We start from the raw sequence: 22,562 nt of genomic DNA, 5'->3' as shown, positions 1-22,562 counted from the left end.
GACATCATTATCAACTGAGGTGCAAGTCTCTTTATTGATGCATGTTTCTTTTCATGGCCAAATGAGCAGTAATTTGATTACACTTGATTACACAAATGGAACCGTGATAGCATACGCACTTATGTGATCGCACTTTGTGAATGACTCTGCTCCGTTTGGGAGCATGTACATCGCTCAGCGATTGAAATACAATACTTGGAGTGCATGGCTGCTGGCACATTTTGCGCCACTGGTGAACCCTTGGAATGCAGAGCTGATGCATTTTTGTATCACATGGAAGCAAGAATATTTGTTATACATTGTGACTCCATTCGGCCCCTCAGCTATCACCCACAGCTCACCTGTGGTGCAAAAAGTGTGGTCGCCATGCAATCTGAGTAGCATGTTTCAATTGCTAAGCACTGTACAGTAGCTATCTTACTCAGAACGTACGATTTTTAGGACATAAATGCACTGTTCTAACGTAGCCAAAATAGTAAGCATAAGCATAGTTTAGCTTACACAGATTTTTGCTTTTGTGAATCTAGCTTGGTACAGTGCATCAAAAGTTGCAAAGACACAGCACATGGCAGGAGCTATCATCGAGATATGTACTGTGGCCATAATAAAGCTTTCACTGCTCCAAAACTCCAGATGTTGAGAAAAACAGTTCTCACTTTCCTGAGCTTCTTAACAGTATGTATGCTACAAGAGCCTTGCAACAGGGCTGAATGACCAACCTTGTCACTTTTAGAACTGCTTGGAAGCTTTGTCTGCACATGGCTCAACTACTTGAAAATTGCATGTTAATTGTTGGCTAAATCACGTGGCAATCGGCTTTTGCCACTGAAATAAGCTCGCTGCTATCAGCTGCTTCAGCATTCCTATACACGATAGCTCTGGGGGGGAAAAAAATCTGCCTTCAGCTTTTTGTTTTAGCATAACAGTAAATCATTCAGGTACACCCATGAAAAAGTATACGAACCAGGGCCGGTATAATGTAAAACATTTCCAATCTGTTTTTATTCCAAATAGAGCATTAGCCCTTTGTGATAGGTCAAAAAATTTAGGCTCTGTCTATCTGGGCTGGATTCAAACCATTCTGACCTATCATGGAGGGCTAATGACTGGTTTGTAATAAAACAGATTGGAATAGTTTTACGCTATACTTGCCCTGGATTGTGCAATAAAGCTGATTTTGTCCTCTGCATGTGAATGTAACTTGCAATTGAGGACTGCAGTCCAAACATTCCCATGCATTTATTGATTTCAGTTTATGCGTGTTAATTGTGAAGAAATTCAGTTTCTTTTTTGGCAACCCTGTGGTCCATGTACTTTTGCTCACGGCTGTACATAAACATTACATTTAACAGTTTTTATAAAATGTTTAATGTTGTTTGAAAAGCTTGTTTGTGCATTTTCGTTGAAACAGAAAATGTAAAGCTCACACAGCCTCTGTACCTGTACAACAGTTGTGTACGGAGCTCTAATTTTGTTTGTGTTGGCATTTTTTGTGTAGTCACTGTTCCTGCTTTATATGAGCTCTGTGTCAAAAACCACCCAGCTTTCCTTTATATTTATCATTTTTATTTTTTCAGAACTGGCACGAAGTGTTGAAAGTCCAAGGTTAGTACACTTTCTTTTTTTTCTTGGAGTGTTGCATACTTGCCAACTCTTCCAAATTTTCTTTAAAGTTTACAAATTTGGGCTCATTTTATGATTTTATGAATGTTCCATCAAGCTTTATAATATATAAAATGTACTCGCGAAATAGCTTTGCTCATTGACAAGTTGCGCTTGTCACTCTCTGCCATTCCAATTTTGCTGCTGCTTGTGTGCTGCATCTAAAGCTAAATCATAACTAATTATGCTCATATGTATCCTATAAAACACGTGTACTCAGGGCAAGCTTTAAAAAACTTGCATGCTATTCTCCACTCTCTCCCTACCCCCACCTTATTGTGCATGTCTGCGTGATTTTTACTCATTTTGATGTTCACATGTTGGCAGGTATGTTGTTGTAGGTGGTGTACTCTTTAAGTTGTTCTTTGTAACTAATGTCACTTCACTTTTGTGTTGTGATGTGATGTAATGACAGAGAAAACATGATCCCCATTACTTTATCCCTTAGGCTGTGTTGTTATAAGTGCTGATTGACAAACACCTTCTGCAGCCTTGATCGCAACTTGATGTGCACTGGCAGCAAGGGCCTCCTCACCAAAATAGTTGAAGTACTCAAGAAGGAAGCGGGTAGCTCCACCTTTAGGTAGGCATCTCTATTCATTTGTTGCTGGATCATAATGTTGTTGTTTTTTTTCACTGGTTGTGCTTTTGTGTAGTTACTGGCAGCCTGCTTAATTTTTCTATCGCCAATTTTTCTATCGGCTCTTAAGCGCCTGTTCCTGCGGCAAGCGTTGGCATTGTCCCTCGTAACTGAGCAAATGAGCACAGTGAAGGATGAAAGATGGCGATAGTAAAGAGAGTGTTAGGAGGAAAGTGGAGGAGGAGGGTGCAGTAGAAGCATGAGATGGAAAGCGGAGGAAGAGGGTATGACAAAAGCGTGCGAAGAAAAACGTAGTGCCACATAAGACGGGCTCTTTGACGATGACCACTACGCATGTGCCCAGGATACCATATATGAAAAGAAAGTGCTGCATGAGCAGAGGTCGGTCTGCGATTACTGCTGTGAATCACGCCCACGCGTCACTCATGCTGTTCCTCACGCAATCTCCCGATTAGTGAAGTAGTCGCACCACACTTCGCTTTGTTTACAATGTGCCACATAAGACAGATTATCCACACCTGCCAATATATAGTGAAATGAAAACACGTATAGAGCTGCGCTCAAATTTCGCGTTAGGGAGTATTGTATCGGTCAGTGAATTTTTTCGCATCTGTGCTTATTGATATGCACTCAGGGAGTGAAATAGCATAAGCTCATTTCTGTAGTGTGTCATCATTCCTCGGTGAACAGTTGACTTCTGTTAATGTGCTGTCAGTGCTACATGCTGATTTGATCCACAATATATGAAGTTTAAATTGAAAAATGCATTATAAGCTTGGATTGAATCGAATGCAATTACAGGACATGTCACACTGCAGTTGTCTACTACATATGCTCACAAGGTGGTGGTACTACCTTGTAAGAATGACAAGTTTTTCATGTCTTGGTTGCCACTCTATGTGAAAAGGCATTTGAACTCTTGAAATCGTCAAACTGTGTCATGCAGCTTTCCTTAACGTGTGGAAGAAGTGGTTCGATAAGCATCTCAAGTGGTAGATCTGTATACTGGAATGTACTGCAGAAAAGGACAGCCAATCACAGTATCGCCCATTCTTCTCTGAAGCTTTCCACTCATAAACTGGAAGCCATAAGGATGCTAGCCTAGACAGAGGGAAGCTTTTATATGAGCCAGGCCATGTTTAAGATGTTTGCAAGTGGCAAAACAGTGTACAGATTTTACACACTGTTTTCCACGAATAAAGCTCACACTATGTGATGCTGTGCACAGTTGGGCATTGCAACAAATGCCCATTGCTTTTCATTTTCTTATCCAGTGATGCCTTGTTAATTCAACTAATTAATTCAAAAGTCCAGATAATTCATGCGGATGGAATAGCCCCATCAAACATACATAGATATGTATGACCTAAGGTACTCATTAATTCCTTCTGTGCCATGGGTGGGCTGGGTTCGTCCATAGGTCTCTGGTAAAAACAGTCACGAACGAGCTTAGCTCATCAACGGTACATTTAGTTCTCTAGCAGTGCCATGGACATGCTGGTTTCACCTCAATGCTTTTTCATGCTTCTGGTAGATGGCGGCACACAATCGGTAGGGCAGTGCAAGCAGGAGCGAGCTTATTTTGGCGGAGCAAGCAGTACATGTTGGCAACTGAGGTCTTAAAAAATAATTTGGCCATTTTTGTTCAGAATTTGGGATAATTGCATGGCACAAGAGGAATTCACTAAACATGCATTTAATGCACAGCAGTTAATTCAGTATTGTGACTCATACCATGCATGCCATGCAGTGTTCGGTTGAGAGCGCAGGAGACATGCAAAGACAAGTGTTATTTCAATCGGCAAGAATATGACAGTATCCGAGGCAATCGACTCTACAGCATTTTGCCTCACAAAATTGCAGCATGTGAAAACAGCTTTAGGAAGGATATGAACAGCAGCTTTTGCACACGAAGATTTGATCTGATGCATGCCGTCGCAGATCACACAGCCATTGAGCTGTTTTCTCTCTTAATTGCATTGGTTAGTTCCTATGCCTCAAGATCAAGCCATCACGTGTAGAAGCTGCTTTTCATGTCCTTACTTAGATGGGTGCAGCCAAGCAATGAGCAGCTAATTTTGTCTACACACATTCATACTATGGCTCTTGTAGGCAGCAGCAGATGGCACAGATAGCACTTTCAACCACATGATCATGTGTTGTTATTTAGGCCACATGATCATGTATTACTATTTTAACACATATGAGCTCTGCAGCAAACATTTTCTCAGTGGGTTTTATTTGTCATAATTACTGAACAAGATACTTTGATGTTGCTTGCCAGGCCTATGAGATATGCATTAACATGTCTTTATAGCACTTTGCCATAGTGGCAATAGATCACAGAGGCCATGCTGTTTTGGCAGCCTCGGTGGCTGGGACCACTTCCTCTAAAGCGGAACAGGTTGCTGTTGCTTTGGCTCTTTTGAACGACAACAGGACGCAAATATACACACTCTAGATCGGCAGTCAGGGCGTTCGCCTCGGGCTCCATCGCAAAAGAGGCCCAAAGTATTCTCAGGAACAGGGCAATCACTCCACATACAGTTACTTGGTTTCCGGCACCACTTTGGCCTAAATCTACACTCGCTCACCAATCTCAACGACATAGCCCACTCCCAGGCGCGCGTACTAACTGTCCGCGTGGGAGGAGGAGCCTTGTCACAGTCTAATGCCCAAGAGTTCCGGGACACTCTATTCACCTTTAACGAATTCACAAAATATTTCTATCTGGAGAGGAGAATCTTTCCTCCACCACATAAAAAGCTCACAAGACCTCAAGCTATAACCCTTGGTATGCTTCAGACTAGCTCTTATCCTAGTCTGGCCTTCATGCACTGTTTATTCCCGAACGTTTTTAGCTCACAGTGTCCTAGCTGCGGCGGGACATGCAATTTAGATCGCATGCTCTGGCAGTGTCTCTCGTTGCGAGAGAATAAGGACATGACTGAACAGAAGTGGAACTCGTCCATCAAGAGCTCGGAATACCATTGTCAGCTTTAGGCTGTCCAGAGAGCCTGCGATACGGCGGCTAGGTTAGGCCTAACTACCCCACGTGGGAGCAGCCCGCGGTGTCGCCCTAAGGGGCGGCGCTTCTCAGGATCCTTTTAATAAAGGTCTCCGTATCTGTATAGCACTGCGCAATTGTTGGAACTATATAGTGCAATTTGAGAGACTATGGAAGCAGCAGATAAGCACAACCAAAAGCTGTATTGCCATTCTTGCTGTGCCACATTTTAACATGTGGGAGTTTGGGCTAACATGCCAGGTACCATGTAGCTAATGTCTAAAAGTGAGAACCGTGGTTCATCCCCACTTTGTGAGGCATGCAAAGGCACGCCTCAAGTTATTTGACTCACTGGCAAGATGTAAAGACTACTTGTGCAGTGGAACCGAATGAACAATTGGATTTATTCCTTTATATATGTACAGGAGGCAGGTACAACCAAGGATGACAGCACTAAAATGGCAGTCACAGTCTATGGTTAAAGGCTTTCCCAGTATGTCCACTCAGCCACCACAGCTGTAGCTAGCTAGGTTCACCTTGACAATGGGCCTTGCTCAGGAGGTCACGGTACTACTGTGTCACAACTGATAACCAGAATCAGCGCCTGTCCACCTCGGATGCTGCAGGGAAGAATGCTGAGGCAAGGGCGAGAGAAGCCCGCTCCTTAAGTGCAGGGGTGGGAGTGCTGTGCCAATTGTGCTATTTTGATACTCAAGCAAATTACTGCACTAAATTGCGACGAAAGCAGGAAATCTCTGAAATTGTGCCACCTGCACCAGATTGGAAGCTGTGGCTTTGGCAGGCGAGAGATTTGCCAGTATAGTGCAAGGCATTGTGTCATTCGTCTTAGAGGGCGTGTAAAAGTAACTTTCGTATCCTGGTCACCATGTGGGCACGAACAGCGGCACCCAACTGATCACCCTGAATAAAACTAGGGGTAGCGACATTGTTTTATATTGCCAGCCGAGCCACGAGCGAGGGCAGGGGAGGACATGTTGGGCTTGTCCACGCTTCTGCGTTTCCACAAAAACATTCGCGAACGTCCACGTGCTAATGGCAAAGTTTTATTGCGGCAGCACCATGACAGTTGCTCTTGATTGTGAATCCTGATATTGCGTCAATCGCATTGCTGTGCCGCATGATCGCCTCCATCAAGTAGTGCAAACTGATAGGTCGAGCGGCGAGGGAAGGCGAGGGAAGGCGTGTGCAGCGAGCTGACTTGGAAAAGGAGTGACCAAGAGAGGAGGAATGTCGCTCCCTTTTGCTTATTCAGGGGGCATACACCCATTCACTCAACATGAACTCCAGATGTCTAGACGCTTCTAGTGAGTCTAGTGAATGGCAAGGCAAAGTCAGTCACATTCAGAGTCTTGATTTGAGATTGTTGATGCTGTCACATCACCTAGAAATGTCTTTGAAAGAAACTACTGTTGTGTTCACTTACCCTAGCTTCTTCACAGCTTCTGTTGGAAAACACCTCTAGTCACTTCACCGGCCTTTCTTCACCAACACTTCTTTAACCCTTTCCCAACAGAGTTTTTTAGCCAAAAATAATACAAAAATACCGATTTTATTTATTTGCCTATAATTCTACGCATTTTGAAACAACCTTAAAATATCCTTAAAAGCACTTTGTCTGTAAGATACATGCAAAATACCGTATTTACTCGCATAATGATCCCACTTTTTTGTCAGAAAAAATTGACGGAAATTCAGGGGTGCGATCATTACGCGGGTTAAATTTCTCGCAAAAAAAAAAAAATTTTCGTCCCGCGTTTGCTGCGAGATGCGGGTGCGGGACACCAAAACAAAAATGGCGGCCGGCGGAGCAAGCCGAACGCGCCGAACGCTATCTTTTTTTTTCTTCTCGTGAGTACATTACGTGCATTGAAACAGTTTCTTCCGTGTCAGTGATGAATAATATCGTTAATATCGGCAAGTTTGCGGCAATAACATAGCCATGTCCACTTTGAGGGGACAGAAACAGATGGGCGCGCTTAGGTGCCAGTGACAGAAACCCATGGCCGGCGTGCTGCGGAAACTGCGGCACCTGTTTTCACTACTATCCTAACACGGCACGTTTCCGCTAAGGGTGGGCGAATATCTTAGCTGTGTTGCAAGCGTTGGCGTCTGAACAGGGTACACCTTTAACGTATGTGTAAACGTGGCTACTATCATTGCCGCACGCAATTTGTTGCGTGCTCACGAGTGCAGATGAAAAGAATCGAAAGGCGCCTTTTTTGTTTTTGTTGACTACAACCATTATAAAGCCTACCCATAATAAAGGCAAGTTTGGTTGTGCAGAAAGTGATGAAAGTAATGAAATGAGGCATCTACTTAAGTGTGTTTGGTGCGTGCAGACGAGTCGTACGCGTAGCATTCGGCATATCGCTGCGGCAAGTTCAGGGTGCGATCATTACGCAAGTGCGATCATTATGCGAGTAAATACGGTATTTTTTCAAAGTATGGAGAGAAGATTGGCTTCACTGCACTGCACAGCGGAGAGTCCCCGACTTTCTGTAGTCCTCGTTGCAAAAATTTCTCTTTTGAAATTCAAAAACTATACTGTGACAAGCTCATGCTTGTGGCAAGGGATGTCCGATCCCTAAATTGTAGACTTGGTGTGGTACATTTCAAAGCACGGAATGGTGCAGAGTGCTACTCCACATTTCTCGCACCAGGTACATGTAGTGATTGGTTTTGCAGAGAAGGAAATCTGTTCATTCGTTAGAAACAATTCAAAACAAGGCGCACAGTTCCCGTCTTGTGTCACAGGTACCTTATGCCAGGCGTGGCCATGAAAACATACTTTGTCCACTGCCGACACGTCGAGACTCTGTCCTCGTCCGAATCCGACAACTCAGAATAGATATGCTGCTCAGTATCGTCCCTGCCACTCTTAGAGGGAAGTCGAACTTCTTCGCTGTCCTTGCCCGACAAATCTTCCACAAACAAACGTGGTTGTTATTTTTCCCCCCATTTTTCTGGAGCGGAGCCTTTGCCGGCATGCACACGACCAGAGGAGACCACCATTCTTAAATCCCAGTTTCCAGCATCAAAATGTTACTCGGTGAAAATGCAAGCAGTGAATGCGTCTTTTTTAATATTATTTTACTGTGCCATCTGTTGAAGCCAAAAAGAACTAAACAAAATTTATCAAAGTAGCCTGACTGCAGCAGTGCACAAGTGCTTGTTCCAGTGTGGACGAGCCCAGCTTGTCTTCGGTGGGAGTGTTGCAAACTGTGTGGACGAGTTCAGCTGTTTGACGGTAGGGAAAGGGTTAATGCTTCAGAATGCAAGGTTTTGTAACTGTTACCCCACTTAATTGTAATAAAACTCTAAATTTAAATTTGTGTGCTCCAGGCTGTTCCACTAATAAGATGTATGTGCTACAGACTGCTTCAATGTGCTCCAGGATGAAATTTTATCTGCTTGAAAAATTGCTATAAAATGATTTTAGGCATTCCCACCCCTGCGAGTGCTGCTTATATGCGCAACGCATGGCATCACGTAAGCCGCACATGTGGGTAGCAGGCTCCACATTGTACCAGTACCAGGAGCTTTGGGGAATGTATGCTAGCTGAAATAAGGCTGGAATAGTGTTTCACCAGCAGTTGCACGAGGTGAACGTCCCGAAGTTGCACATGACCCTGAGATGGAGGTCAAACATTGACATTTTCTCTGCCAATAATTGTATGCAGCAGCTTTGCATAGTTGGTGTGTATGCTCAAAAAGAGAGCAGATTTGCACAAAGGTCTATCTTACATGCCGAAGCACCCAAAGTAGAGGGATGCCGATACATCAAGTTTGCATTCTTAAGGTTCAGCTTCACACCAGAGATAAGTGCACATTTTGTTAGCTTTAGCTTATACTTTACTGGGCCGGTATAATGTAAAACTGTTCCAATCTGTGTGTTTTTTTTTTCTTCGTTTTTTTTCCCCAAATCAGCCATTAGTCCTCGTGATCTGTCAAAATGGCTCATGCTCTGCCCATTTGAGAGTGGTGCCCGACCATATCGGCTGGACACAAGCCATTCTGACCTATCACTGAAGGTTAATGGCAGATTTTGAATAAAAACAGATTGAAATAGTTTCACATTATATCAGCCCTGTTCTCAGTTTATCATTGTAACTTACAGGAGAGGGGCCAATATGGTTATACACACAAAAAAAAAACTCTGCTCTCAGCACATATTCTAACCCAAATTTCAGTGTGAAATCACTGCCTCTAAGCCCCTCCCACCAACAGTGACCGCCATTGTCATGGCTTGAAGTGCCCGAAACCACGTGCATGTCGTGCTGAACTCTCTTTGCTCCGCACACGCTCTCATACCCACCAGCACAGCAAGGACATCATCATTGCACTGTGCCCACATTTCTTTCACTCCTGTGATAAAAGCAGCAGAAACCAAAGAACACTTGCAGAAGCTTATTTCGGGCTGACTGCGGAAATACACAAGCAAAAATGAAACCATGCATTGGCCGTGCAGATTGACCATGCAAAACACACTTTAGTTCTTCACCCCTTAGTGTTGCCAGACTGCTGTACAGTTCAGCCGCTATATAAACAAAAATTGAAATACCAATTTTCTATAACGATGAATGCACTCAAATTTTGTCAGCTTGTGTATGGCTGAACATGCAATGCATATTTCAAGCTAAAAAATTTGGTGTCATGGCCCCTTTAACACAGATATGTTTGTTATATTATGAATGGCTGTGCTGGCACATGATGCCAACAAATCATTTTTCCTTGTGTTTGATGTTTCCTGGATCTTCTATGTAAGTGTGATTGGCACATCGAAGCTGTTAGTGACTTTATGTAAGGATTATTTCTGTGTTTGTTGGTGTTCTGCAGTTGAAGTTAACAATGCAGCGGCCAGCTTGATAGCAGACAACTTCGTGAATTTTATTTCTGTGCCTCCCTGCATGCAGGTTCTGGCTGTCACGTGCCATTGAAAGTTATCTGCGTGGGTGCACCAGTAGTGCTGATCAAGACTTCCTCCTCTCCAGAGGCCTACTGCAGGTATGTGCTGTACTTATTGTCTAAATACAAGCCCTAGTGGCATGTGTGGTCTGTCTTGTGACAGCATATAAAATCTTATGTCTGTCAGGCTAAGCACTGTAGTTGTTTGCATGCTTGACATATTTTTACCTCCCTTTAGGGTTTGTGTTTAGTGGCACATTCAGTATCACAGAGGTAAATTCATGGACAGTCCTCTTTTTGGGCAAATCTAACTGACTCTACCAAGCACACTTAATGAGCAAGCCCTGTGCCAACATTTCACCTCATTCAAGCTTTTAGCTTTAACACCATAGCTTTTTACATTTGTGCTTGCTTCTGCTTGGGGTGGCGCATAGTGCCAGTGATATCCAGCATGTGTACAGTAAATGTTTGTCGGAATAGACCTCCTAATGGTGTTTGCAGATATGCAACAACAATACAGTAAATTATATTTACCGTATTTACTCGCATAATGATCACACGCGTAATGATCGCACCCCTAAATTTTGTCGTCAAAATTCGATTTTTTTTTCATTTCCCGCGTAATGATCGCACCCCGAACTTGCCGCAGCGATACGTCGTGTGCTAAGTCTAGCGAATAATGATCGCGCTTACCACCTGTCGAATGCTACGCGAACGACTCTTTAAGACAAGCCAAGCGGCCTGCACGCACTAAACATTCTTAAGTAGATGCCTAATTTTATTACTTTCATCACTTTCCGCACTTCCATGACAAAATGAGGTACAACCAAACTTGCCTTTATTATGGGTTGCCTTTATAATGGCTGATGTCAACAAAAACAATAAAGGCGCATTTAGATTCTTTTCATCTGCTTTTGCACTCGTGAGCACGCAACAAATCGCGCGCGGCAATGACAGTAGCCACGTTTACTCTGATACGTTAAAAGTGTACCCTATTCATACGCCGACGCTCGTAACACAGCTAAGATATTCGCCCACCCTTAGCGGAAACGTGCCGTATTAGGATAGTAGTGAAGATAGATGCCGCAGTTTCCGCAGCATGCCCGTCATGTGTTTCTATGGCACTGGCAGCTAAGCGCGCCCACCTGTTTCTGTCCCCTCAAAGTGGACATGGCTATGTTATTGCCGCAAACTTGCCGATATTAACGATATTATTCATCACTGACACGGAAGAAACTGTTTCAATGCACGTAATGTACTCACGAGAAGAAAAAAAAATCGCGTTTGGCGCGTTCGGCTTGCTCCGCCAGCCGCCATTTTTGTTTTGGAGTCCCGCACCCGCAATCTCGCATCCCGCAGCAAACGCGGCACGATAAAAATTTTTTTTTTTTCGCGGAAAATTTAACCCGCGTAATGATCGCACCCCTGAATTTGCTTCAATTTTTCTGACAAAAAAAGTGCGATCATTATGCGAGTAAATACGGTAATTCAAACTTCGGTATTTAAAATTGTTCAGACTCTCAGAAACAATATGCATTGTTCATTGGTATCTAGGGTTCGTACACCTCCTTTAAACTGGTGTTGGGGTCAACTTTTTAACATTCAAGGTAACAAACTCTGTATTGGGGCTATGCCATGGCCACTATCGGCAAACTATCCCAATTATTGCATATCTACAAACACCATTAGGAGGTCTATTCCGACAAACATTTACTGTACACATGCTGGATATCACTGGCACTATGAGCCACCCCAAGCAGCTTTAGCTTCTGAAGGAGGGTCTCAGACACAGTAATCAAGACCGAATAGGGGAACCCCACTGCCAAAAGTAGGAACACGAAGAAAAGATAACCGTCAGAAGACCGACAAGCCTTTGGTTGTGCCGTACATGCACAAGACGTCGCACAGTCTCAAGAAGGTAGCCAACAGGCATGGGGTGTCCGTTGTTTTTTCGGCACCCAACAAGCTGGCACAGTTATGCCCACGCATCTGCAGCTCTAAAAAAAGAGGTTGTCAGCTAAAACATGAGAAGCCATTCATCAATTGTTCCACAGGAGTTGTCTACGCCATTCCCTTGAAGTGTGGAAAGGCTTATGTCGGCCAAACCGGCCGCTGCATTAATGAACGCTTGGGGGAACATGCCCGAAATTTAAGTAACTTAAAGGACAAGTACACACATTTGGTCGCACACGTAATTGAATGCACAGGTTGCGAGGCTCGATTGGGAGAGACGAAGATTCTCGGTAAGAGTACCAACACGACGGCGCGCATCAGTTTGGAAGCGTTCCACGTACAGAAATATGGCAGCAAATACGTAAGCATCCCCTCTGTATTGCTTTTTGCTGCAGAGCTTCAATTGGAAGCGACCGCTTACTGATTTGATTGTATGTTATATCACTCGCCTTTTTTTCTTTTTTATAGATTTTTTTTAGTTTTTTGTAGGTTTCTTTTTTTTTTCTGTGCCTGATTCCGTTGACTGCCGGCACATTTGTTCATCGATGCGCAATGTCATTTTCCCTTATTGTATCACTCCCTTCCCCCTTAACTTCTGCCTTTCCCCTTATTAAGGTATCCATCTTCCATCAATAAAGTTTAGTTGACAGTCAGCGCTTGTGTCTCGTCCTTGTTACTTTGTGGTTGCATGTGTTTGTGCTGTTACAATTTTTATGTCAAGCCCCTAACATATACCGCTGCGCCTCGGAGGATGGCCGTAACACCTGCAAGTTGTCCACGTGCTCTCAGCACGGCGAGGCACCGCCGTTCGCACACCTCTCATAATCCTACACCGTGGCCATAGCTTAGAAAGGAACAGCGGAAGTTGTGCAAACCATGTGGAAGGGCTCTGTGGCTTCTTTTTTCTTTGTATTTTGTGTTGCTCATGACACACTGCCTTGGTGATATCTCTGTAGGGCTGTGGTTGCTAACACCGCAACCAGACATATGGATTCTTCTGTCATGGTCAGGATACCTGTTGCAGTGAGCAACTGTTTCAATTTAATGCATTGCGAGACTAACAAAGTAAAAGGCAGTTCGACTGTTACCCATGAAATATTGGGACGTGAAGATATATATACCTTAGCACCATCTAGTGCCAGCACCCAAATGATGTATAATTTTGGCTAGGTTGCGATTTTTGTGCAAGAAGCTATATTGTTTTGATTTGGTTATTTATGCTATATGGGAAAGTCCTGCATTTTTCTATGCCGGTTTATTGTGAAACTTTGTTGCATATATATACTGCCTGCATAGCAGTTACTCTGTAGAAATGGACAAATGGGCTAGCTTCTTCAGAACCTGAGTGGTCATTGAAACCTGGTGGCTCAGTTTTAAGCAAGCGTAGATATGCACAAAGCAAGAGTGCAACAGCTGCACCAATTGCGCAATTTTGATCAATCGCATATAAATTTTCGCTCATTCATCTATTCACCCAGGCTACTTGCTTACATCATCATCAGCGACGTTTCGACACCTGCTCTTGCTCGCTCAGTCGCCTCGTATGCTGCTACTTACTGTGGAAGCCGGTGTAGCAGCATAGCGGACAACTGAGTGAGCCAGAGCGAGGGTCAAAACATTGCGATGGCCTACTCTCACATGACCACGTACTTCATCTTGATGTCACGAAACAATATCCTCCTGGAAAACGAAAACGAAACTGGCTGTAGAAAAACTATTATATTAAATTGTTCAGGGTGCTCTGAGCCTTGACAGTATCTTTTTTTCCTTTTTCCAGTGGTTTAGAGGTATCCGCATTTATTTAGAAAAAAAAAACTGAATAGCAGAAAGAATATCCTGTGACAACCCCTTTAAAATTGTGTTCAACATTTCAGGTGGGCATTATTTACTTATTGCCATACATTTCAAATTATCTTTTGTCATGTAGCAGAGCACAGCTGACACTAGATGAGGCTGTATGTGCTTGACTGAAATACAGAAGTGTATCAGCCTGTCTGATATGCATATATATTTGGCTTGGACATGTGCTTCAAATTTTATTTGACCTCATGGCACTACTAATGTCTTGCAGCTGGTCGCTGGCAACCTAGTCAACTGTAATGTCCGCCAGAAAGAAGTGCTTCAAAGCAGTTTTGACCTCCTGGGCGAGCTGGTCAAGTTCAACCTAAGGGCATTCCGGCAGCTTGACAAGATCCTCAGTACCGAGGCAAAGGTAAAAGTGTGAAGTGCATTGAAAATAGTAACTTGGGAAGCATATATGAAAGCTTAATGTTGTTTAATTAGCGTTACAACATTGTTATTTTAAATGTTGTTTTAGAACGTTATAAACATTGTCAAATACTATATGAATTCACCATTTTCTTTATTGTTAGAGATTGTGTAAATTAGGTAGCTGGTAAAGGAAGATAATCCAGCCAGAAAAATTCTTGAAAGCCGCAATCTTGACATTATGGTGAGGCAAATCGTTGATGGCTGGTGCTACCACATTTTTCCAGTAATTCACTGCAATGGCAAGCAGCTGTTTCCATGTTAGACTGTATCGGTTAGCATTAGGACACCTTTTGCAGTTTTACACCATAAGGAATGCTCAAGAGCCCGTCCAAATTGCACATGAGTGGTACAAGGTGGTACGGCTTGTTGTGATGATCATGGATGCATTGGCTAGGATTAGGGGTTGGCTGCTTATTTCAATGGTATTATGTTTGCCATGCTTGCGGCCCTAATTTGAGGCAATGTGGCAACCATTCAAGCACAGGTGGGTGACTATGGTCGTATATTCTGCATACTTTGACTGTTCAAAACTTGCGAAATTGACTTTGCAAAAAATTGATTAAACTCTTTCCTTACTAGCCCCAAAAAATCGGTCAATTTGATTGACTGTTTTTCGACACATTTTTAACATTGGCATTGATATTCTTCCATGAGCAGCGCCATGCACCGTATGAAAGGAAGCCTGCACTTCAACTACTATTAGTTAGGCTTGACAATTTTCAGCAGATTGGGGAGTTCGGAAAAATAGGGTATCCTCTAGTGCTTCTAGCACTTCCCCAATCAAACAATGCAAAACTTGTGCTTTGGTTGACACGGTTACATAATTTTTGAAGGACAGAAGTAGTGAAGACACTGAAGCTTCTGTTAGATTGTATAATTTCTCAATCCGACATCTGTGCTGCTTTAACGGTGTGTCAACCATTGGTACATGCTCAGGAGTGCGCATTTTTCAAAATGATTTTGTTGGACTAATATCAAGCTAACTGTATTATTTCTCGCCATAAGTTGCTTTTACCCATCAGCATTTCATCAGTGTATATATGTACAACTGATTACAGTGGAACCCCAGTTATGTGTTCGCTGATTTTGTGACGTCTTAGGTTTTACGGTAGATTAGTGCACTCTCATCAGACTCCTCATACCGAAAGTGCATCAAAAAATCTCAATTCTACGACCTGAGATTACGCACATTCCATTTTATACAGTGACTCGTGCGAAATTGCGAATCCAGTGGCGAACATGTGAGGAACACTGCCAGCCTCTGGCAGCTCCCTGGCGCTGTCACCTCCATCAGGAGTGGGAGTACACCCCTTCACATGCAGAAAGCTTCAACATTTTATTCCCCCCCCCCCCTCCCCCTCGTCCCTTCATTGCTGTCTCATCACGCTTTCTCTCTCTCTCTCTCTCCCTATGCATTCTTTTGTTTTGACTGCTCGCTCATACTTCTGCAAGTTTCCTCTTAGCAGTACCTGCTCCCGTCACCAGACACATCTGTGTACAGTTAAACCTGGATATAACGAAGTTGACAAAAGCTCGCAATTTTTCGTTACATGCAGGTTTTCGTTACATGCAGGTTTCGCGTGAAGGCTCTTACGAATGATGCAGAAACGAAACCAAATAGCTCAATATATCCGCGAAGGTGAACTCACCCTTCAAGCATTCATTTTACACCAAAAAACTGCGTAATTTGCGCTTGCTTCTTCGGCACAAGTGACGGCACAACACGCCGCTCCAAAGAAGCTAAATCGTGTAGAGCTCCTTCATCGTCGAGCGAGCCGACGAAACGGCGCATAACGTCCATTGCGTTCATCACCTCCTTTGCAGAAGGCACGTCACACGGATCTGCCTCACAGGCACCATCATCACCGCCATCGGGATTTTGCACGCTTTCAGCTACTGCTGCATCAGACATTTCTTCTGTAGCCACGGCGGCGTTGTCGGCAAACAAAAAGTCAGTCAGTTCAACGTCGTCGGGTACACCACCGTTAGTGCATAGCTCGTTCCACGCTTCGGCCACATCGGACGGAGTAGAAAGGTCTTCCTCCTCTTCCTCGTCGGCACCAGCCCGTGCGCTTTTGGCTATTCCGGCCTTTAAAAAGCAATTCGCGATAACTTCTGCCTGACCTCTTGCCAGGAGGCAGCAAGCATCTCGACTGCTTGATAAATGTCAATCTTCATCTCCCGTTCCAGACGGATGTGGAGAAGTATCTTCTGGATTAGTCGGCGCCGGTAACAGCATTTAAAACTGTTAATGACCCCTTTGTCCAGGGGCTGTATTAGAGACGTGCAGTTGGCCGGGAAGTAATGCAGTTCGATGTTCGACAGCTGCAAGCACTCGACGTGGTGCGCCGAGCAGTTGTCCAGCAGTAGGCAAACTTGATGGCCTTGACGTCCTGGTTAAATTCCTTCAACCACTCAGAAAATATTGGCCGAGTCATCCAAGCTTTGGAATTCGCCACATACTTCACGGGCATACGCTTCGTCCCCTTAAAACACCTGGGACGGGCACTTTTGCCGACAACTAGCGGGACTCGCTTGTCTGTGCCGTCGAGGTTGGCACACAGCAGAATCGTTATGCGGAGCTTGCTCTGCTTTCCATCGCGGCAGTCATCGCCTTTTAACGCTAGCGTGCGGCCCGGAAGCATCTGATAAAATAGAGCCGTCTCGTCGGCATTGTAGACATCAGCCGCCTCGAAGCGACTCAGGATTCCAGGCAGCTCGTCAGCCACCCACGAAGCAGCAGCATCGCTGTCTGCGGAGGCAGATTCGCCGCTGATTACTCTTCCGACGACACCATGCCGGCTCTTAAATCCCTGCAGCCACCCGTTGCTTGCCTTGAAATCATCATGGCCCAAGATACTCGCAAAATCCTTTGCCTTCTGTTGCAAGATCGCACCACTTATGGGTACATTTCTGGCTCTCGTGTCCAAAAACCATGTGAACACTGCTTTGTCCACATCAGTGTATGTGGACAGCTTCAGTCTTTTTTTCTTCGACCTTGTTCCCGACTCCACTGCGTTTCTGATGCTGTGTTCCGCAATCAAAATCGTTGATAATGTGCTCGCTGGAATGCTGAAACGGGCGGCAACGTCCTTCTTCTTCTCGCCCGCGGAGACAGCATTTAAAATTGCGAGTTTGTCTTCAAAAGACAGAACTTTTCATTTTCTGGCAGCAGAACTCATCACGACCAACCGACGACGTAGTTAGAAGCGGAGACGCACGACTACACGCCGACAGGCAGGCCTAGCAACTCCTAAACAAGTCGGACAAACCAGTACTAGGGCACAGTTGACACACGCACACGTGCAGAACGCAGGACAACACTCAAAATGGCGAATGCAACGCATCCATAGAGAAAGAAAAAAAAGTGACGCATGTCGTTCGTCATGGAGTGTCCTTCGTCATCGTCCCTCTCCCTTCCCGCGCCCTGGCAATGAAAGAACCGGCTATCAGCGTTGCTTTTCAAGTGAATTCTTACACATAAGTGCGTCTAAGCCGTTGAAACAAATAAAAATCACTAAATAAGAATGCTTGTCCTCAAATCTATACGAAACAAAATCAATCTGAAAGAGAAATCAGCTGCCGATACCAATGCCACCTGGCGTCACGCTAGACAAGCAAAGCCTGAAAAGACTGCTACGTTAGGCACGGAGCGGCGCTAGTTGCCGCCATCATCATCATCATCATCGCTAACTTTGCTCGGTCACGGCAATCCCTTGCGTTCGCGTAGCTGCTGGCTTCTTACAATATTAATATTCAATAATCTAGAGCATTTCTTCGGCCGAATTTTCCTTAAAAGTGCAAAAAGTAATGACTGATCAGCTTTGGGAGTTCGTTACATCAAGGCTAACCGCCGCAACGCGTTCGTTACATCAAGGTCGAAAATACATGGGCTTCAATGGGGGCAGCGTTGGGGAATTCAAAAACTTCGTTAAATCCAGGAATTCGTTACATATAGGTTCGTTACATCCAGGTTTAACTGTATATGTATATGGCCGACAGTGCTTCTGGCGCTTTGCCGAGCTCGCTATTAGAGTTCTTGTACATACTCCCGCAATAACTCTACTTGCTGTCTTTGCACAGTACCAAGAGCGCCAACATTTATATTGGCCTCATGCGCTACTGATGGTGGCTTTGCGAACGGTGCTCCAGTGACGTCAGACAAAGGACTTGCCTTTGTCTTCGGCTATGCTTCGGCTGGAATAGCTTCATTTTCATGTGTTTGCAAGCACTCTGCCTGCTCGTGTAGCACAGCACTCACCAATTACTATCTGTATCATTTTCTTTAGAGATAGGGTTATAAATGCCAGCATTAGAACAACAAACCTTGTATATTTAATGTATCTTCCATATAACCACCCGCTGTGGTATCCCAGTGGCTATGGCATTGCGTTGCCAAGTTCAATGTCGCTGATTTGGCCCCCACTGTGGCAGCTGAATTTCGATGAAAGCGAAATGCAAAACACTTGTGTATACTTATATTTAGGTGTATATTAAAAAAGAACCAGGTGGTCAAAATAATACAGAGTCCCCCACTATGGCGTGCCTCATAATCATATTATGGTTATGGCAGACAAGATCACAAAATAGTTTCTTTAATTTAAATTTTTTTATAACCACAGCCCATGCGGGCAGGGACATGGTCTCATGACCCAGTAGTAAAACATCATGCCAAACAAGTAAATCAGTGCAGCCAGCTTTGTAAATGAAACACGGTCGCACGGCTCATTAACTAAATTTCACATTGATTAAGCACTTGAGTATGCTTTTAGGGGGAAAAAAGTGCAGTTGAACCTCGCAATAACAAAAATCGGGGGGAACGCAAAAAAATTCGCTTTCGCGAGAGTTTTGTTGTTTTGAAATGAGACAGCACAGATAGGTAATGCATCGCAGAATGAAACTTGGCTGTCATAATTTCGTTAGCCTACTTTGGCAAGCTTTGCTGCATTGCCGACAGCCGCATTGCCAACAGTACAAAGTGCGCCACATGCATCGATCAGCAGTGGCAGTAGTGCCGTGGAGCAGTATTCTCGGTTAATTGCTTTCATAGATGCAATCACTTCTGCAAGATTTTGTGCAACTCAGCACCAGATGCAGAGCAACAACACTCTACGCAAGCAGCAGCATTTCTCTAGCGCACGCTGTCGCCCGTAGACGCCGACGCATCCAGTGCCGAGCGTGAAAGTGATCGTATCTCGTGTACCCGAACGCAGTCGATCGAGGTTACGGCCCCTCATCGCAAATCTACGTCCGGAGCCAAATCTGCAAACGATGCCTGTTGGGTGGCACCGAAACTAGTGTTCTTGAAGCAAGGGATGTGTATTCCCACAAGGGATGCATGCGTATTCTCAGACAATCACTTAATCCCGGCCCTACGCGTGGCACTCCATGCTGCGACCGCCATCTCAAGCGCCATATTCCACGTCGATGGGACGTGGATTTCCTTGTTTTTGCTGCATTTTGCTCATTGAGGTGCACATTAAGCACTGCACTAAGTGTGCAAAAGCCATCGTCACATGTCGGTAGCAACATGCATGCTGCTTCGAATGAGCGATCATCAAACGAGATGGTAGCCATTACGTGTTTCCAGCGCATGTGATCGCTCCCAGTGCTTGGTTGTTTTTGTAAACAAAAATGACGACACCCACGCAAGTGTAATGAGGTGGTATTTTATGCAATCTTAGTGCAAAGCAATCACATTTGAGCACATTTTAGAGCCTACTAGTCTTGCGCGAGTAGGTAATATGCGGCGTTATGTTCTGGCTAATTTGATTGATGCGGGTTTGTAGTACAGCCACATTTTGTTGTCGAGGGGTATGAAATGAAATCAATCGTATAGCCGTTCGCCGGGGATACAAAAATATTTCTTTGTAACGAGGTTTCATTATCGCGGGTTTCGACTGCATATCTCATAATATAGTAGAGTCATAATGCAGATTGGTAATTAAGCCCATTTGTCATTGTGCCAACCTTACTAAATTTATTTTTTGACCCATTACTGCAGCCTAAAGTCTGGGCTCTTGCAGAAGTAAAATCAAGGGAGTTTTTAAAACGAGCACTAGTGTAATATAGCAGAATACGCCATATGAGCAATGTGCCATATGAAATATTGTGGCTCTCAGAAAACAGGCAGCAGTACCAGCAACAACAGGGAAAATTTTAGTCTGTAAGAAGAAAGTGCATTGGAATTTACTCTTAATATTTCCTTATCTCTGCACTTCTGCATCTCCATATAGCAACGAAAGCTACTCCAGCTGGTCAATGGCTACTTGGTGGACTCCAACATGTTTGTTCGCAGCCTGGTTCTCTCCCAGGAGCACCTGTCTGTGTCAGATGACTATGAAGCTAGAGGTGAGCTCCTCTTCTACTTTGCAATATAGCTAAGCTCTATTTGTCTCTGCTTTGTGTGTTTGGATGTGGATAAGGTCCTGTACATTCTTGCAAGGTAGTATATGTGCTGCATACGTTAAAGGCCAACTGCAATGAAATTTTGCTGGCTAAATTGGTTATAGATGAGTAGTCTATATACTATTGAAGCAATCTTGGCAAAACTTCAGGGCTTATAATTGCACAATTTTCTTATTACCTAAGCAGATCACGTATGCACCTTGTGGTTAAAGATACGACATTAATCCCAGCATGTTGCTTTTGAGATTTTCCACTTATATTTGAGCATCCACTCATTGAACATCCACTTGCATATAAAATGTAAAAATTTGCCCTGAGGCTGCTCCATATCTGCACCATCTGAAACTAGGCTTTTTATGTAGTCAAACATTTTTTTGAAGCTGGCCTTCAAGGAAGCTGTAAATGGAGAGATAAACACTAACAAGATCTTGGCTGGCTCTGGTTGGTCATTCATATTGAAGGAGGACAAACGGTGCCAAACACCAAGGAAACTAACAGGATATAATGTCAAGTTCATTCAGGCAAAGCATTTGCTTGTAAGGTGGCAATAAAAAAAAATTATACCTTTTTCAAAAATTTGAATTTAGATCTTCTATATCATCAACGAGTAAATGTAGAGTACTTTCATATTACCCATTCCCGAAACTGGTGATAAATTTTACCATGCTAAAATGGTGAAAACAAAAAATTGAGGGAAAATGTGTAGCAGTAGGTGATCTCTATAGGGTGACACATACCCGTTAACAGCTTATATACGGCATAAATTGTGCATTATCAGGTCAAAATAATGTTGCCATTGGTTGGTTAAAGCAAAATTTCATGGCAACTTTTATTTGTATGAGACATGAGGCATGATTATGATTATATATGCTGCTTTCCCCTTTGTATCGGGTGATGGAGAGTTCAGATCTGTCACTCATAAGAATAATCAGGTTAAATAATGATAATAAAAAAAATAGTACATACAAACCCAAAACTAACAAAAAAAAACAATCACAGAGAGGAGAGAAGAAAAAAGCAAACACTAAAAACAGGGCAAATGTTCACATAGGCGTCAGTTCACATCACTGAACTGGTTCACCGTTACTGAGGGGATTCTCTGGAGTGCCACCAAAATTCCTATCACCCCCTGGTTACTTCCACTACTTCCCACTGCGGGTCCTGTCCCTCCGGGTGAAAGCCCATTGCCATTGTCAGCGCTTTGCTCTCATCCAAGACCCCGCCAGGGCCAGCAGATTCGGAGATGGCAAGGTTCGTCGGTACTCGAGGCAGAATCCCAGGACACTCTATAACAATATGATTGAATGTTTTCTCAGAGCTGTCGCATAGGTTGGGTCTAGGCCCACAGTGAATTTAGAGCTCAGTGAGCATGTTCGAATGACTCCGCTTCAGGCTTCGCTCAATGGGACACTGCATCAGGAATTATCGTATATGGGCTCCTCAATGGCCACCTTTTGGGCACAGTAGGTGGACATCATTGTCTTCTGTAGTGCAGTATCCTGTCAGAGACCATGCTCGACTTCGGCTAAATGCTTCCTTAGTTTCTGCCACTGGGTCGGCTGGTGCAGAGCCGAAAGCCTAACTGGATCTACACGGTATCGTTCAGTGAGCCTTCTCATGCACGCTGCCCATTTGTTGTTAAGGCACTGCATATGTACATATTTGAAGGCTTCTTGTGTGCATCTGCCTTCCGGCTTAGCAGTAAGTCAATGCTTGTAGGCTAGTTTCACCACT

General features: G+C 44.0%; 1 protein-coding gene across 4 annotated transcripts in view; it reads left to right on the top strand.

Annotated features, from left to right (window-relative positions):
• LOC139051910 (short transient receptor potential channel 4-associated protein-like) overlaps positions 1 to 22,562 on the top strand; it is a 133,328-nt gene that overhangs the window by 89,885 nt on the left and 20,881 nt on the right. For all 4 annotated transcript variants that reach the window (XM_070528946.1, XM_070528942.1, XM_070528945.1 and 1 more), the window contains 5 exons: positions 1,578 to 1,605; positions 2,153 to 2,245; positions 10,205 to 10,295; positions 14,221 to 14,361; positions 20,657 to 20,771. In XM_070528946.1, the coding sequence (XP_070385047.1) occupies positions 1,578 to 1,605; positions 2,153 to 2,245; positions 10,205 to 10,295; positions 14,221 to 14,361; positions 20,657 to 20,771 (468 nt within the window). The remainder of the gene's footprint in view (positions 1 to 1,577; positions 1,606 to 2,152; positions 2,246 to 10,204; positions 10,296 to 14,220; positions 14,362 to 20,656; positions 20,772 to 22,562) is intronic.

Source organism: Dermacentor albipictus, chromosome 1, assembly GCF_038994185.2.
Source record: "Dermacentor albipictus isolate Rhodes 1998 colony chromosome 1, USDA_Dalb.pri_finalv2, whole genome shotgun sequence".
NCBI lineage: Eukaryota > Metazoa > Arthropoda > Arachnida > Ixodida > Ixodidae > Dermacentor > Dermacentor albipictus.
Note: the sequence above shows the minus strand (reverse complement) of the source record. Positions and strands in the feature narration are given on the sequence as shown.